The sequence below is a fragment of the Electrona antarctica genome (assembly GCF_951216825.1).
Source record: "Electrona antarctica genome assembly, contig: scaffold_175, whole genome shotgun sequence".
NCBI classification, from domain to species: Eukaryota; Metazoa; Chordata; class Actinopteri; order Myctophiformes; family Myctophidae; genus Electrona; species Electrona antarctica.
In genome coordinates this window covers 96,068-113,822 of record NW_027638594.1, presented here as the reverse complement: position 1 = coordinate 113,822, position 17,755 = coordinate 96,068, and the positions used below count along the sequence as shown (strand labels likewise).

General features: G+C 44.5%; 1 protein-coding gene across 1 annotated transcript in view; it reads right to left on the bottom strand.

Annotated features, from left to right (window-relative positions):
- LOC306917915 (voltage-dependent calcium channel gamma-1 subunit-like) overlaps positions 1-17,430 on the bottom strand; it is a gene marked incomplete at both ends in the record, with an annotated part of 56,204 nt that extends 38,774 nt beyond the window's left edge. Inside the window, 2 exons of the mRNA XM_079530813.1 lie at positions 15,995-16,094; positions 17,290-17,430. Of these exons, the coding sequence (XP_079386939.1) occupies positions 15,995-16,094; positions 17,290-17,430 (241 nt within the window). The remainder of the gene's footprint in view (positions 1-15,994; positions 16,095-17,289) is intronic.
- Between the last annotated feature and the right edge of the window lie 325 nt (positions 17,431-17,755).

Genomic DNA, 17,755 nt, shown 5'->3' with positions numbered 1-17,755 from the left:
TTCTCTCCCTTTGAAGGGAGACCAAGGGAGGTCAGTATAACTGTCACCTGACTAGTGGCAACTTCACATCCCTATCAGTGTTGATTTCGTCGACTAAAACTATGACGAAATATGTTCGTCGACTACCTTTTTTCACTGACGAAAACTAAATGGAAACTAAATGAAAACGAAGCTATGATGACTAAAACTAAGACTAAATATACTGACAATGTTGTCAACAAATAAAAACTAGACTAAAGTGTTAGGAAGGGACTAGTGGACAAGAGATCCAGTATAAGTCACTTTATACTGGGTTGCATGCTGAAAATAGCAGATCTACGAGCTTGTAGATCGGCTATTTTCATCAAGTGTAAAATCAGTCATTACGACGGCATCAACGCTCACCAAAATACATTTTAGTCGACTAAATAAACTGTAGATTTAGACGACTAAAATCGTATTATATTTAGTCGACTAAAACTAGACTAACACTAAAACATTCCAGGTGACTAAAATGTGACTGAAACTAAATTAAACCTATTCAAGAGACTAATGACTAAAACTAAAATCAAATGTGCTGCCAAAAACAACACTGATCCCTATAGAGCACCGAAGTCTGACGTCACTTTCAGTAGAGGGCACCAACACACAGGTTCGTGTATTTTTGTATTTGTATTGAAATCTCCATAGGGCGATTTTATGTCGCTTCATATAAGAACTGTGTTCTTATATTAAGAACACAGCTGTCAACATATTGCGTTCCTGAGATTCCTCGTTGACGTAAGCTCAGCTGGTGGTGACTCAACTCGTACTAACCACGATACATTATATATCAATACAATTAAAATGAAAATAAACGTAATTAACGTTCAGTTTATGTTGTGCGACGGGCTGCGGACAGATGCAGCCTACCCGGAAATGTAGTCTCTGGGTTGTTTGGCTCGTTTCTAACGCTTATTTTGTTACTCTTTGGGTATATTTGTACATTTCCACCCTCAGTCGATGCTTCATATCCATATGAGTGAAAAGGCCAGGGTGATCGGTTTATTTTTCAAACACAGTTCTTATATGAGGCGATCTAAAATCCCCCTATGGAGATTACAATGCTTATAAATACATACACGAACCTGGGGACTGGCGCCCTCTACTGATAGTAGAGGGCAGTGACGTCAGGACTTCGGTGCTCTATAGAGCGTCGCAGTCACGCCCCCTACCAGGGACCAGGAAATGATTCCCCGTTCATTTTCCTCATAGACATTTCAAAAAAGTATTTATTTAAAGACCATTTAAGCCTCATACAAAACCAACTCGAGTTGTGACAAATCATGACAACAAACACAATTTTTCGGGCCGAATAAATAATTAGAAAGAAGAAGAAAACGGCAGGTTACAACACTTTTTTTTTTCTTCTTCTTTGTAATTATTTGTTATCATGATTTGTCACAACTCGTTTTGGCTTTTTCTGCGGCGTAAACGTCTTTAAATAATTACTTTTTGAGTATGGGAAAAATGAATGAGGAATTCACTTCTGGTCCTAGCGTCATCATGAAAAGGGGCGGGACTGCGACGCTCTATTGTGGCCTCTTCACAAGAGAAATGGTTGCTTTACGGTAGGGGTGTCCCGATACACTTTTTTCGCTTCCGATCCGATCCCGATACCTCAATTTCTGTGTTAGTCGATACCGATACCAGTGTCGTGATCTCATGTTGTGAGCTATATAGCTACAGTATCTAATATCTCATGTTGTGTTTATAGCAGACTCCTCACTCAAATGTGCACTTGCAGTTTGGGCAACTCCAAAGCAAACTCCACATGTCCCAACATTTTATTTACCTGCCATAGTGTCAACCCCTTACCCCCTGTGTCGGATCTGTGGTTAGACTGCCATAGTGTCAACCCCTTACCCCCTGTGTCGGATCTGTGGTTAGACTGGCATATTCACCGATACCGATATGACCCGATATGACAAATAAGGGCCGATCCGATACTTTTCCCGATACCGATACAGTATCGGGACATCTCTACTTTACGGTTACACATTTGTATGGTTGTTAATAAATATTGTTGGTTTAATTAATGTATGTACATTAATTTGCCGATGCGCCGTTTAACGGAGGAGACACCTTCTCTGGCTCTGCAAACTCCTTCTCTTCAAACAAATGGTGCCTCAACACCCCTTGTACGGATTCCTTTGTCTTCTTGTCGTTTGAATCAAGTTTAATTCTATAATGATCTGCTATTTGAATGAATTGGTCTTTGGTGCATTGCATTAACAGCTCTTCAGAAGGACAAGCCACAAATGCCTCTAGCGTATTAAACCATCCTGGCTATGTGTGCTCAGAAAGTCCTGTGTACAAAAAGCTATACGCACACCAAAGTCCTTGTGGCGGTGCCGGCACACGGGAGAAAACTATAGAGGAAATCTTGAAAAAACAAGAAGGTGGCCGCACACGCCAATAGCCAGAGTGCCAATATTTTATTAGGACAGCAGGTAAGACAAAAATGAATCCAACGTTTCGGCGGTTAAGCCTTCATCAGGGAATACAGAGCACATAATGGTTCACACTTAAGTATGGTGCCAGAGAGTCATGCAACCAATCAGAAGGGGGTAGGGGAACACGGGTTAAGTAAGACCTGTCCCTATGATATGAGAGGTAGGGATCAAGGTCATGTGGTGTCTCAAGTTCACATACAAAAGGAGTTTCTCAGAAAGTCCACCAGCTGGTTAAAACAAAAACAAAAATGACAAGTGCCCCTCTAAACTCCACCCGTCTTCATGCCGGTTTGCGGAAGGTATTTATGCACTGAAGGCCACCGCAAAGGCCTAGCTGATATCGAGAGGCAGGGAGGGCAACCAGAAACTGGCGACCCGCATGCACCTCTCAGCTGTGCCCCCGAGACGACCGTGCGTACGCACAGCCGCTACACCCGCACTTTGCACCTAAACCACCCCCCGGCCTAGACGCAGCGAGCTACTTTATATCCCCAGAAGCTAAACGCACCTAACAGGGACACTCAAAACAATACCAAAACCACCCTGGCAAACTTTTTTTTTCCTTTTTAACTTTAGCACCACAAATTCCAGGAAAAAACCTCCCCACTAGCACAAAACGTAATCAAATTCTAATTGCAAATTAACCAAATGTCTTTAACAAATTAAAATTCAAATAATCAAACAAATCAACTGCATCTCCCAAAGTCAGAGCACATGTACAGGGACGGATTAACCCCTACGAGGGCCCCTGGGCCGGTAATGTTTGCAGGGCCCCCATAGCGCGCGTGCATGTAGCATTTGTGTTTTTCCATGATTTTATCATGTTTTTGACCTAAATGGAACTAAATCAATGGCCAATGAAGGGCCCCAGGAGCCCTTTTCAGGGCGTCAAACCTAGTACTGCGCGGTCCAATTTCCCCGAAGGGCCCCTGAGAGCCAAGGTCCCCTGAGAGCCAAGGGCCCCTGAGAGCCATGGGCCCCTGAGAGCCAAGGGCCCCTGGGCCATGGCCCCACTGGCCCAATGGCTAATTTGTCCCTGAGCGTGTACGCTGAAGTAAACATCGCTTTGTACTCACCGGACTGTAGTGTTGACCACATGGACAAGGAAACCCCCGGAATGGTTCCCAAATGATGTCACTCAATTCACAAAACCACGGTGTAGACGAGCCATTAATCAAGGCTAATTTGCCAATTGACTACCGCAGCGCAGAACACAAGGCCGAAGGGCGAGTCACTTGACTCTCCAAACTTACTGCACAACTACTCAAAATTCAAGCGGACAGAGCCCCCATTTTGTTATGCACCTGGCCTAGGGGGTGCCAAGGTACACAACAAAAAACAGGGGAGACGCAGTTTACCAAATAAATAGAATTTATTGATTAACCAAAAATAAGTAATCAAACGATAAATCAGGAATAAACAGATGAAGTCTGGAGGTCAGTAGTCAGTGGTGTATAGTGCGTGTATGCATGAGTGAAATGTATGTGGGTGCGTGTTGTATGTATTAACAGAAATGTTGAAAAGTGTGCATGGTGGAGAAGGTGCAGGAGGCAAATGAAAAGAACAGAACTGGGGAAGCAGGCATTTATAGGGTGTCGACACCCGGGCCCAGGTGCGAGCCACCTAGGCTGATCATCATGATTAGGCTCTGCTCCCCAATAGGCCTATCTCACAGCATTTCCCCGCCCCCTTTTTACGCCCCCTTTTAGAGCTAGTGGTGTTTTTTTGTTTTTTTTGGTCCATAGGCTTCCATGTTAAAAGAGGTATTTTCACAAGCCACAAACTACCGTTTTGTAAAGGTAAGGTTTATTCTACTTATTTGAGTTGTTATACCATTGTGTTTTCTTCATATTATTATCGGTCTTTGACATTTTAACATTAGGAAATGTACTAAGATTCTCCAGAGAAAAAAAGTGTAAATGCCTAATGTTAAATGACACCACTATCTACCGGAAGTGGGCGTGGAAAGCGGGCTGTGAGATAGGCCTATTGCAGACCACTTGAACCTAAAAAGCAAAGCAAAAAGCAAAGTTCTTTGTTTACCCAGGGTAAGTGGACTAAGCTCGAGATGCTTGTTTACAGCCACGCGCTGCTCATAGAACATTTCATGGTTGGGGTTCAATGCCTTGCTCAAGGGCACTTCAGCAGTGGTAATTTTAACGTGTCAGTCCGGGGATTCGAACTGGCGACCTTCTGGTATCAAGACCGCTCCGCAAACCGTTCGGCCACCGCTGCCCACCTGCTGTTGATGTAACAAGGTGACAATTATAGTTTTATTGTCATGGTTTAAATCCCGTAGGAGAAGGATCGAGGGAGCTTTTTTTAATTTAATGTCAAAGTGCAACATTTCGGTCTTTCTTTCGACCTTCCTCAGGCATGGCAGAGGCAAGGAAGCAACCAGGTGCTCAGGAAGTGTGCAGGTATAACAAAATGTAAAAATAGTAAAAAGGTGCTCCTGGGATCAATCGGGATAACACATCTATAGAACAAAGCGGAGATCCGGGCACACTTAAAGGTTAAAAAGGAGGACAACTTTATTCAACCGACATGTTTCGACCTATACGGTCTTCATCAGGCATGATTCAGAACAGGCTGACATATCACTAAATACATTTCAATAGGTAGGCCTATAGAGCAGTGAGTGGACGTTAATCCCAAACTTTTTCATGTCAAGGACCCCCAAATTGACACTTATGAGCCCGCGGACCCCCATTTGAAAAATATATAGGGACCCCCATAAGAGAAGATTTTGACGGCTCTAGCAGTGATTTTCAACCTGTTTAATTTCAAGGACCCCCAGACATGCATATTAGTCTACAGACTTAATGTCATTTCTAGCTGGGACACCCCGATTTATATTGTAAAATCAATGTTAATGTAACTCTGAGAGCGTAACAAATGGAACCAAATGGACCCAACGGTCAGAGTTACAGACCCATAAGGGTCCATTTGGTTCCATAACTATAATTTAGTTGAGGACCCACTGGAACTCCCTCAAGGACCCCTGGGGGTCCTCGGACCCCACTTTGGGAACCCCTGGTATAGACAACCAATCATAAACATGTAATCATCAAAACAGATGCAGCTGCATCATCCACAGTCATCATGTGACTCTTAAAGGTACAGTGCCTCTGTGACATTCCTCAAATACTATTGGAAATAACACATTACGATAATACAGGGGAAAACTATATAAATGTCATGCGCCATACAATACAAAGAAATCAACATACAATTGAACAATTAATAAGCTAATTAATGTCACATATAAGGTCCTACTCCCATGACAGGAGTAGGGTGACCAGATCCAAATTGTTAATTTGAGGGACAGAAGTATCGCTTGTGTGAGACAAGTGGGATGGGGGGACCCCGTCCCCCCATCCCACTTGTCCCACACAAGCAATACTGGAGTTCCGGGTTTGCAACTTACTACTTCATCTATCATTTATCATTTATAAACTCCTCTGGTGTCTCACATTTTGTTTTAAAATCATGCTTTATTTTTATTTTTATGCTATTTTAACAGGCTTAAAAACACATCTTGCAGGAAGAGACAATGAGAGAGCTTTACAACAGAAGGCCAACTATTAGGGGACTAAACTATTAGGGCATTTGAACACTGATGCAATTGCCTGCCGGTCACAATGTGGGACAGGGTCTCAATTTGTGGGACACCTGAAAAGTCTTGGAAATGACTCAGGGACTGTCCCACGCAAAGAGGGACATCTGGTCACCCTAGACAGGAGTGGACAGGTAAAAGTTAAAAATGGATACATTTTAGCATAGGTTTAAAGGTGTCCTAATTCAGTCAATGTTGTTCCATTCCCAATACCTGTACTGTCACTTTAAGACTTCCCTTGCGGTCGAGTGTTAATGATGTCACACAGCTGCGCCTCCTTCTCACTCATTTCATGCTGGACTCACTGAGAGGAGGTATGTGTTGTTTTTCTCCGTCAGAGCTGATGTTTTGTAACAAAACAGTATGCAACTTTAAATGCTACTATGCTGGGGTGTCTAATGTACTTGTAGTCTGTAAAAATACATTTTTGGGACGCTTATAGGAGACATGTGCTTCCAAATATTACAGCAGTGGTTCCCAAACATTTTCATCAAGGACCCTCAAATTGACACTAATTAGCCTGTGGGCCCCCATTTGAAAAAGCTATCCCAGGGACCCCCATAAGAGAAGATGTTTACGGCTCTATCAGTGATTCTCAACCAGTGTAATTTCAATTTCAAGGAGCCCCAGTTTGATTAGCTGCAATTTGCAACTCTAGATTCTTTTTTGGATGAATCTAGAGTTGCAATACCCTCCATTGACTCCCCACTCATCCAAATTGCGTTTGCGATCTGCTTGTATTAAACGACGTTAAACTCACCAACATTGCAGCTCTAGGCCAAGCTTGAATTGTCCTTTCAATCTGCTGAGTTTTTGTTTCATAATAATCCACCATAGAGTTTGGAAGCACTTGTCGTAAGTCACTGAACGGCCCTGTGTACCACCTGTTTTGAATTTGCACATAATGCAGGAGGCAGCAGCGCGACCCGTTAGTAAAAACGAGTGTTTTCAAACTCCAACATTTAGAAAAAGAATCACATGCATAGAATTTCTTGACAGAAAGTAGCTCATAACATCTCTACGGTGGATTTTTATGAAACAAAAGTTCGGCAGATTGACAGAGGATAATTCAAGCTTGGCCTAGAGGTGCAATGTTGGTGAGTTTAACGTTGTTTAATACAAGCAAATCGCAAATGCAATTTGGATGTCAATGGAGGGTATTGCAACTCTAGATTCATCCCATTATAAAAAAATCTAGCGTTGAAAATTGCGGCTACAGTTTGACATGCATATCAGTCTACGAACCCCCGTTTAATGGCATTTCTATCTTTGGGACCACAATTTATATTGTAAAATCAATGTTAATTTAACATTGGACCCACCAGGGTCCATTTTGACCCATTTGAACACTCAGAGTTACAGAATCATAAGGGTCCATTCTGTTTAATTTAGCTGGGGACCCCCTGGAACTCCCTCAAGGACCCCTGGGGGTCCCTGGACCCCACTTTTGGAACCACTGTATTACAGGGTTCCAGGGTCTGTTGTAGCTGCAATTAGCAACACTAGATTATTTTATAATGGGATGAATCTAGAGTTGCAATACCCTCCATTGACATCCCATTGATCCAAATTGTCATTCTGATCTGCTTGCATTAATCAACGTTAAACTCACCAACATTGCAGCTGGACGGAAAGCTTGAATTATCCTCTTTCAAGCTGTAAAGTTTTTGTTTAATACAAATCCACCGTAGACTTGCTATGAGCTACTTCCTGTAAATAAATTCCTATTTGGAGTTTGGAAGCACTCGTTTTTAGTAAAGCAACATCCTGCTGCCTCCTGCATTATGTGCAAGTTCAAAACAGGTGGTACACATGCAGGACTGTTGAGTGATATCCAACGAGCAGTTTTTTATGAAACAAAAACTTTACAGATTGAAAGAGGATAATTCAAGATTTCTGTACAGCTCCAATGTTGGTGAGTTTGATGTTTAATACAATTAGATAGAACATCCCACTGATCCAAATTGCCTTTCCTAAACTCACCATCAGTGCAGCTGTAGGGAAAGCTTGAATTATCCTCTTTCAAACCGCAAAGACTTTGTTTCATGAAAATCCACCATAAACATGTTCTGAGCTACTTTCTGTAAATAAATTCCGTGCCGTGATAGTTTTTCCTAAGTGTTGAGTTTGGAAACACTCGTTTGTATTAATGGGTCGTGCTGCTGCCTCTGCATTATGTGCAAATTGGAAACGGGTGGTACGAAACGGGTGGTACGAAACGGGTGGTACGAAACGGGTGGTACGCAGGGCCATTCAGTGACTTTACGGGTGGTACGCAGGGCCATTCAGTAACGGGTGGTACGCAGGGCCATTCAGTGATACGGGTGGTACGCAGGGCCATTCAGTGATACGGGTGGTACGCAGGGCCATTCAGTGACTTCAACGGGTGGTACGCAGGGCCGTTCAGTGATACGGGTGGTACGCAGGGCCATTCAGTGATACGGGTGGTACGCAGGGCCATTCAGTGACTTCAACGGGTGGTACGCAGGGCCGTTCAGTGATACGGGTGGTACGCAGGGCCGTTCAGTGACTTCAACGGGTGGTACGCAGGGCCGTTCAGTGATACGGGTGGTACGCAGGGCCATTCAGTGATACGGGTGGTACGCAGGGCCATTCAGTGACTTCAACGGGTGGTACGCAGGGCCATTCAGTGATACGGGTGGTACGCAGGGCCATTCAGTGACTTTACGGGTGGTACGCAGGGCCATTCAGTAACGGGTGGTACGCAGGGCCGTTCAGTGATACGGGTGGTACGCAGGGCCGTTCAGTGATACGGGTGGTACGCAGGGCCGTTCAGTGATACGGGTGGTACGCAGGGCCATTCAGTGACTTCAACGGGTGGTACGCAGGGCCGTTCAGTGATACGGGTGGTACGCAGGGCCATTCAGTGACTTCAACGGGTGGTACGCAGGGCCGTTCAGTGATACGGGTGGTACGCAGGGCCATTCAGTGACTTCAACGGGTGGTACGCAGGGCCGTTCAGTGATACGGGTGGTACGCAGGGCCATTCAGTGACTTCAACGGGTGGTACGCAGGGCCGTTCAGTGATACGGGTGGTACGCAGGGCCATTCAACGGGTGGTACGCAGGGCCGTTCAGTGATACGGGTGGTATGCAGGGCCATTCAGTGACTTCAACGTGTGGTACGCAGGGCCGTTCAGTGACCTCAACGGGTGGTACGCAGGGCCGTTCAGTGACCTCAACGGGTGGTACGCAGGGCCGTTCAGTGACTTCAACGGGTGGTACGCAGGGCCGTTCAGTGACTTCAACGGGTGGTATGCAGGGCCATTCAGTGACTTCAACGGGTGGTACGCAGGGCCGTTCAGTGACTTCAACGGGTGGTACGCAGGGCCATTCAGTGACTTCAACGGGTGGTACGCAGGGCCGTTCAGTGACTTCAACGGGTGGTACGCAGGGCCGTTCAGTGACTTCAACGGGTGGTACGCAGGGCCGTTCAGTGACTTCAACGGGTGGTACGCAGGGCCGTTCAGTGACCTCGACGAGCGCTTCCAAACTCCAACACTTAGGCCTCACTCACACGGTCGCAACACTGCATTGCTGTTGTGAGTGTCATGGCCGCCCCAATGCATTTCCAATGGAGGTCACATGGTCTGTTGTATGGCTTTCAGCTGTGTTTCGACTGCCCCCCTCCCCCTCACACAACACAATGTTGTGTCAAACCATGTGACCTCCATTGGAAATGCATTGGGGCGGCCATGACACTACACAACATTCATCCAACAAGCGCAGTAAAGGTGTGAGCTCAGCCTTAGAACACCGGGGGAAGAAAACAATGTTACTAGTTGACTGAATGAACATTTAACTTTTTACGCGAAGCAGCATTTACAGTGAAAGGAAACTTCAGGGAACATTCTAGAAGACTTAGTGTAACCACAAATCTTTTTCTTCTTTCAGCTAATTCCCATCAGCGGTTTCCATCTCCTTCTGTTCTCTGAGTCTTCCTCAGTCACTCCAACCATCTCTGCATGTCCTCTCTCACCGACAGCATCCATAAACCTCCTCAGTCACTCCAAACATCTCTGCATGTCCTCTCTCACCGACAGCATCCATAAAGCTCCAAACATCTCTGCATGTCCTCTCTCACAGACAGCATCCATAAACCTCCCGTCTGGCCTTCCTTCCTCCTCTTCAGCATCCTTCTCCCAGTGTTACCTAGACTGAGTTTGTAGCTTAATTCGCTCTGAGACAAAATGGCTTCTAAATTGTCTTTCACAGAAGAGGATTTTTCCTGCCCTGTGTGTCATGACATCTTTGAACATCCTGTTGTCCTTTTATGTAGCCACAGCTTCTGCAAATCCTGTCTGCAGGAGTGGTGGCGAGAGACACAAGTGAAGGAATGTCCGGTTTGTATGGAAATACATTCATTAGATCATCTACCCTGTAACCTGGCTCTGAAGAACCTGTGTGAGACCTTCACACAGTGGAGACTTCAGAGATCCACTGAGGTTCTCTGCAGTCCGCATGCTGAGACATTCAAACTCTTCTGTCAGGAATGTCAACAGCCAGTGTGTGTTGTGTGTCGAGATTCTAAGAAACACACCGACCACAGATGCAGACCTGTCGATGAAGCTGCACTGGATTGCAAGGAGGAAGTCCAGAAATCACTGGAGCCTTTGCGAGAGAAACTGAGTACCTTTAAAAGAGTTATAACAGAGTATGACCAAGCAGCAGAACACATTCAAGTCCAGGCCCAGAACACAGAGACGCAGATGAAGGAACAGTTTAAGACTCTTCATCAGTTTCTACATGATGAAGAGGAGGCTGGCATCACTGCACTGAGGAAGGAAGAGCAGGAGAAGAGTCAGATGGTGAAGGAGAAGATCGAGGGTCTGAACAGAGACATATCAACCATTTCAAACACAATCAGAGACATAGAGGAGGAGCTGAGAGCGGAACACGTCTCATTCCTACAGAACTACAAAACCACAGTGGAGAAACTACAGCTCACGCCGCCGGACCCACAGCCGGTCTCAGGAGCTCTGATAGACGTGGCCGAACACCTGGGAAACCTGACCTTCAGGGTCTGTGAAGAGATGAAGGACTTTGTCGACTACACTCCCGTCATCCTGGACCCCAACACTGCCCATCGAGGACTCGTCCTGTCTGATGATCTGACCAGTGTGAGTTATGGAGGAGGGGGACAAAAGCTTCCTGACAACCCAGAGAGGTTTGACTGGTGGTACGGCGTCCTGGGCTCTGAGGGCTTCGACTCAGGGACTCACAGCTGGGATGTTGAGCTTGGACAAAACGCATTCTGTGAGCTAGGTGTGGTAGTAGAGTCTAACCAAAGGCAGAGCAGAGGCGTAGGAGGCCAATACTGGGGAATAGACGTAAGTAGAAGTGGTTATTATGCACGTTCCTCATCAGAGTCATACACTTATCTCTCAGTGACTCGGAAACCCCGGAGGATCAGAGTCAGGCTGGACTGGGAACAAGGAAAGCTGTCCTTCTGTGATGTCGATACCGACACAGACCTGCACACCTTCAATGACACTTTCACTGAAACACTCATTCCGTACTTTTGGAATAAGGATTATGTTCACCCGGTGAAGATATTACCACATAACCCTTACGTCTGACTAATAGTGGCTCTTTTCGACCACAAGAACTAAGTGAACTATTATTTCAGGTTCTGGGTTTGTTTCGCTACGACTCTGTTTCACACTGGGTTCTCGGAACCGAATGTGAGCCCTGATTCAGGGTGTGAATTCTGGGAACCCTACATTCTGAACTTAATAATTTCAAAATTTGCATTTAGTTAAGTTAAATAGTTAAATATTACAGAAGATTTTATGACTCCACGAGGTATGATGTAAAGTTGTAAACTATTAACCCTAGAGGAGACATTATTTCATATGCATGTTATCATGCACCTGACTTGTAACGGGACATGCATGATGTTTAAATTCTCAGACTCGGGACAAAGTGTAGTGTGGGCATGGGGAAATCATGGACTGGTTTTAAAGGTATATTCAGTGATTTCGCTTCATTCAAATATAACTTATTTTTTCTTTTTATTTGGATAATCCTCCCTACTATAGAGTGTGCTGACCATATAAGAAGTTCCTCCCTGTCCCCAGTGAGCCCCTGGGGTCAAAAAACCCTAGTTTCAGTTTTGGTGGCGGGTGGCAAAGCCTTCATCCAATCAGGATGAGAGGGGCCTTCCTCCAATCATGTGTGGGGGCGGGCCTTGGTGCACATGCTGTTGCACTTCCCCCCACTGTAGAGCGCGTGCATGTGCACATTTTGTTACCGGGGCGGACTGGGTGGTTTTCCAAATCACCCAAATCACTGAATGCTCCTTTAACTAAGATAATGTAAAAAATAATCGTTCTGTATTTCTTTGAGGAAGTCGTGGGCCTCAACATGTGTATCCTTGTACAACGTGGATCACAACCAGTCACAACCTTTCTGTAGCGTGAGGCAGCTTGATGTAAAAGTACACCTCCTGGACATGACGCTAGTATGACACAGGGGGTATCCCTCAATCCATACCCTTGATGCTGAGTGGCAAGCAGCAGGGAGATATCAGCGGATTCGACCGTTATCTCTGCATTGGAACGGCGAAATCATCCGTTATCAGCACGTTTGAATGGTGCCAAAATGTCAATACTGGCATCCTCACCACATAGCCTGGTCAAGGTTTCCCCCTGGTGGACGTGTCATTTCCAACTATTGTCGGTGCATGGAACTAGGAGCTACTAATATATAATATTCTCTGCCTATCAGGACGTAACTCGGACGGCGCTGAGTCGGGTCTGGTGGCCTTCGCAACGCTCGGCACGGCGACTCGCTCGGCTAGCGCCTCGCTCGGCGGTGCCTCACATAGCCTCCGTCAGGACATCAGTGATAATGACAATGCTACAATCGCAGATAATGACATACTGAACAGTGAGGATGCCAGTATGGACATTTTGGCACCATTCAAACGTGCTGATAACGGATGATTTCGCCGATTCAATACATGATACCAGTCGAATGGGGTGGAGATATCGGGTCCCAAGTCTTTTGTTTGACCCGGGGGGACTCTATGCGAGCTTTGTAGATTGGGTATTGTCGCTGTACGAATACAGGTCCAAGGTCCTTGAGATGTTTGATTGGACTTCCTAAAGGTTGACAACGAGGTGTGAGTGAACAATCAGTGACCAAACAGCCCATCATCTCTGGGATGATGAGCAGTGCAGTCACAATGTGACCTCTCATCACATCAAAAGTAGAGATACCTTTCTGACCACTGGTGGAAAAAGTACTCCATGTTTTAATTAAGTAAAAGTTTCAATACTGCAATGTAGAAATGTTATTTGCTATTTCAAGTAAAATGTACAGAAAATAATAAAAGTCAAAGTATTCATTATGTAGAATGTTTCATTTCTTTTAATGTATAAAAAGTATTTTGAAAATAGCAGATCTACAAACTCACAATGCTCATTGTGATGTAGTGAAGTAAAAGTGGATCCGAGACGTATAATGGAATAGTATTGGGAATTGAAAATGTTCCAGTACAATATGGGCTGTGAATCTTTGGGTGTCCCACGATTCGATTCGATTCGATTCTTGGGGTCACGATTCGATTCTCAATCCAAAAACTATTTTCTATTCAAAATGATTCTCGATTCAATACATAGGATTTCAACACAATCTACTCCAGTCTTGAACTGAAGTGACTACAGTAACTTGAAAACGACTGAAGACATGATGTTCACTGTGATTAGGGTAAGCTTACATTTCATATCACAGACACCATGTAGTGAAAACTCCTGTAACTGTAACCAGAAAAATAAATATATATATCTTTTTTTTAAATAGATTTTTGGAAATTATGAATCGATTTTGAATCGTTCATAACGGAATCGCGATTCGAATCGATTTTTTTTTACACCCCTAGTACAAATACCTCAAAATGGTACTTAAGCAAATGTACTTTTCACCACTGCTCTCCACAATGCGACCTCATCGCATCAAGAGCAGAGATACGGGTCGTGATCCCTCCCTGAGGCGTTTACATACACCAGGGGTGTCCTTTTCTCCCTGGAAATAAAAACGTCTGGGTTTCCGAGGCTAGGGTTGTCCAAACTTTCATTTCAATATTTAATATCAATGGGCTTTTGTCAGTCTCATCTTACATAAAATCTGGAAAGCAAAAGATATATCACGCAAATCTTCAACTCAAATGTCAAATCCACCCTACTCTACAGTTCAGAAACCTGGAAAAGAACTACTAACATACTCAACAAAATACAAACATTCTTCAACCGCTGCCTCCGACACCTACTAGGAATCTACTGGCCCAACGCAATATCCAATGCCAACCTGTGGGACCTCGCTAGTCAAGACACCATAGAAGCACAGATCAGGAGGAGGACATGGATAGGACACACACTGCGAAGACATAACAAAACATTCACTAACGCGGAACCCGCAGAGGCGGAAGAGAGGAAGGCCTAGAGCCACCTGGAGAAGAACCACAGAACAGGAGATGAAGGCACTAGGGCTGTCATGGCAACACCTGGAGCGGAGGGCACAAGACCCAAAGGGATGGAGGAGCCTCATCGATGGCCTATATGTTCCTCAGGGAATTTAAAGGCCTAAGTAAGTAAGTCTCTTGTCAGTGTGTGCTGTGAACAAATAAAATCACACCCGTGTGAACTGAGTGGTGTAAGGTCTTATATAGCCTGATCAGCTGTGGTCTGACGTAATGTCTGACGTAGCCAAGGAACCATGCTCATTTTTTGGTACAGACAGACAGACAGACACGTAAACTAACAAAGCCAGTCGTAGGAGTGGTTTACACCACTCAACAAGTGTATCTCAGCCTTTTTTCATCCTTATGTCACATTACCAAATGTAACCAAGCAAGACGGGTAAAACCACATTTAAAAAAAAAAGAACAATTAAGGTTCACTGACAAATTATACTCTGGGAAATGCCCAGGTTAAATAAAATGACTTTAATGTAAAAATGTCCCATACTGTTGGGCAGGCCGTTCATAATGCAACTCAGATATGAAGCTGTGGGCCGTATACAATCACATTATCACCTTATCACAGGCAGCTGCTGCTGCCTCTCTTTTTGTTTGGCATTTCCAAGCACAGCAAGAGTTGTTTTCTGATGTTTAAAAGTGACGCTGTGTATGTTGTATGTTTTTAAATGAAGTTGTGTTTTTTTGTATGTTTTACTGTAAAGCACTTTGGTACAACTTTGTTATTTAAATGTGCTATATAAATACAGGTGGTATGGTATGGTATGGTATGGTATAAAGTGGAAGTGGAGCCTTGATCCTCCCCACTTCCGTTGCGTCTTTACAGTCGCACAAATGTATCCTAATACTGTAATACAAATCAAAATCATCTAATCATCTATAGCTTGCTGCTTAGCAGAAATGGAAATTAAAAAAAATAAAATGTAAAGATATTTTAAAAAATATAACAGAAATGGCAGCTTCCTTACTCAGATTTTGGGAGGTGTAGTTTTGCATGCTTTTGGTTAGACATACCATTGGTCCGATAACGACAACCTATCTCAAACCCTCACCCTAACCTCCCACGGGGCAGCACACCTAAACCTAACCTAACCCTCTCCCAACCCTTAACGCACCCCTCACCAACCTTAATCCGGTCGTTTTAACGCACCCCTCACCAACCTTAATCCGGTCATTTTAATGCACCCCTCACCAACCTTAATCCGGTCATTTTAATGCACCCCTCACCAACCTTAATCCGGTCGTTTTAACGCACCCCTCACCAACCTTATTCCGGTCGTTTTAACGCACCAACCTTAATCCAGTCGGACCAATGCTATGTCTAACCAATGCTATGTCTAACCAAAGTATGCCTCCCCAGAATCTGGCTGTCTGGCTACGCGAGACTACTAATTCAATATACCTCCAGGTAAACTGAGGGGTCCGCAGCCCGTCCTGTTGGGGTCTTCCTCCCTGATGAACATGGTCTTCTTGCACAGCCTCCACAAGCCGAAGTGAGCCGCCTGCCGCCATGCATGACACCAAGGTTATTAATGAGAGAGTTAAAGCAGCGCTTCACCCATTTTAACATGATGACACCAGTTCAGAGGAGCGCTGTGGACAGTTCAGAAACCTGCTGCATGCCTACCAGTGACATCATTGTTAGTGCAGGTTTGGTCGTTTCAAACAACATAAATAGGTTGTTTTTTACATGATTATATTCATTTTACCTTGTATGTACTTTTTATTTGGAATCGTCATTGATGATGTGGGGGGAAAACAAGAAAAAGAAAAAAACATTTACGTGTATGTTTTGTAGCAAAGGCATCAACATCTGATGTGAGGGGAAACCCTTTAGTTGTACATTTTGTGATAAAAGCTTTGCTCACTTTTTTACTGAGATGTGACACTCATGCTGATTGACTGCTATAGGCAGGTTTCTGAACTGGCCATTTGTATTGTCAAAAATCACACCCGTACATCATCGTACATCATGACGTAAATTATCCATTCATTGTCAATGGGAATTTAATCTTTGTGTAGGACAAAAATAGCCGATTTGCTCGTCCACATATGACGTAAATTCTCCAATCATTGTCAATGGGAATTTAAGACGAAAATCTACACTAATAGCTGAATATAGGACGGGCTAGCGGCCCTCAAAAAATGTGAAAATAGCAGATCTACAAGGTCACAACGTGTTGAATCCTGACAGTTTGTGACGGAGCGGCAGTGGCTCAGGGGTAGAATGGCAAGTAGAGCAGCCAGATGAGAACCGTGAAGTCCCTAGTTCAATCCCTCTGGGCTCAAGTGTCCTTGAGCAAGACTCTGAACCCCTAATTGCTCCTGATGTGCTGGTTGGTGCCTTGCATCAGTGCATGCATGGTTTCCTCCGCCATCGGTGTATGAATGGGTGAATGTAATGCACAATCTACCTAAAGCGCCTTGGATAGAGGGAGGCGCTATATAAAAATACACCATTTACCATTTGTAGATCTGCTGTTTTCACATTTACCATTAAAAACTGAAATAAAACCTACTGTAGTAGGTAAAACAAAGTATTTTCAAAGCAAGAAAAAAAAAAAACTAAACTCAACCAAAAGCTTCATAGAAACGAATCAAAACTAAAATTGAAAACGAAAAGTCAAAACGTAAAAAAAAAAAAGAAAAGAATTTTTTTTAAAAAAAATTAAAAACAAAATCCCAAAGTGTGCTGACCTGGCAGGTGACGTTGACACGCTCCACCCAGGGACTGAGCACGGCCCAGTGGTCGGTAACCACGGCGACCACCATAGACGCCATGCCCACCACGATCACCACCGACGTCAGCTTCACCTTGGTCGCCTGCTCCCACAGCATGTCGCCCAGAGCCGTGCGCGTGTGTGTGAGTGCGTGCGTGCGTGTGTGAGTGAGCGCGCGCGTGCGTGCGTGTGTGTGCGTGTGTGCGGCGAGCAAGGGTGCAACGTTTAATCAAACTAATTACCCGATCGAATTGATTATTAATTGATTCAAATAATCAAATTTTGGGTGGGGAAAAAAAGTGAAATACCAAGTTTCGGTTGTTCTTTGGGGGATCGTCCGAGACGGGGGTTGTCCTATCCTATATTCGTCCTATGTTCTCCGCAGTCCAGGGGGTCGTCCTAATGTTCGTCCTATGTTCCTCTCCACAACTTCCAGATGTTGT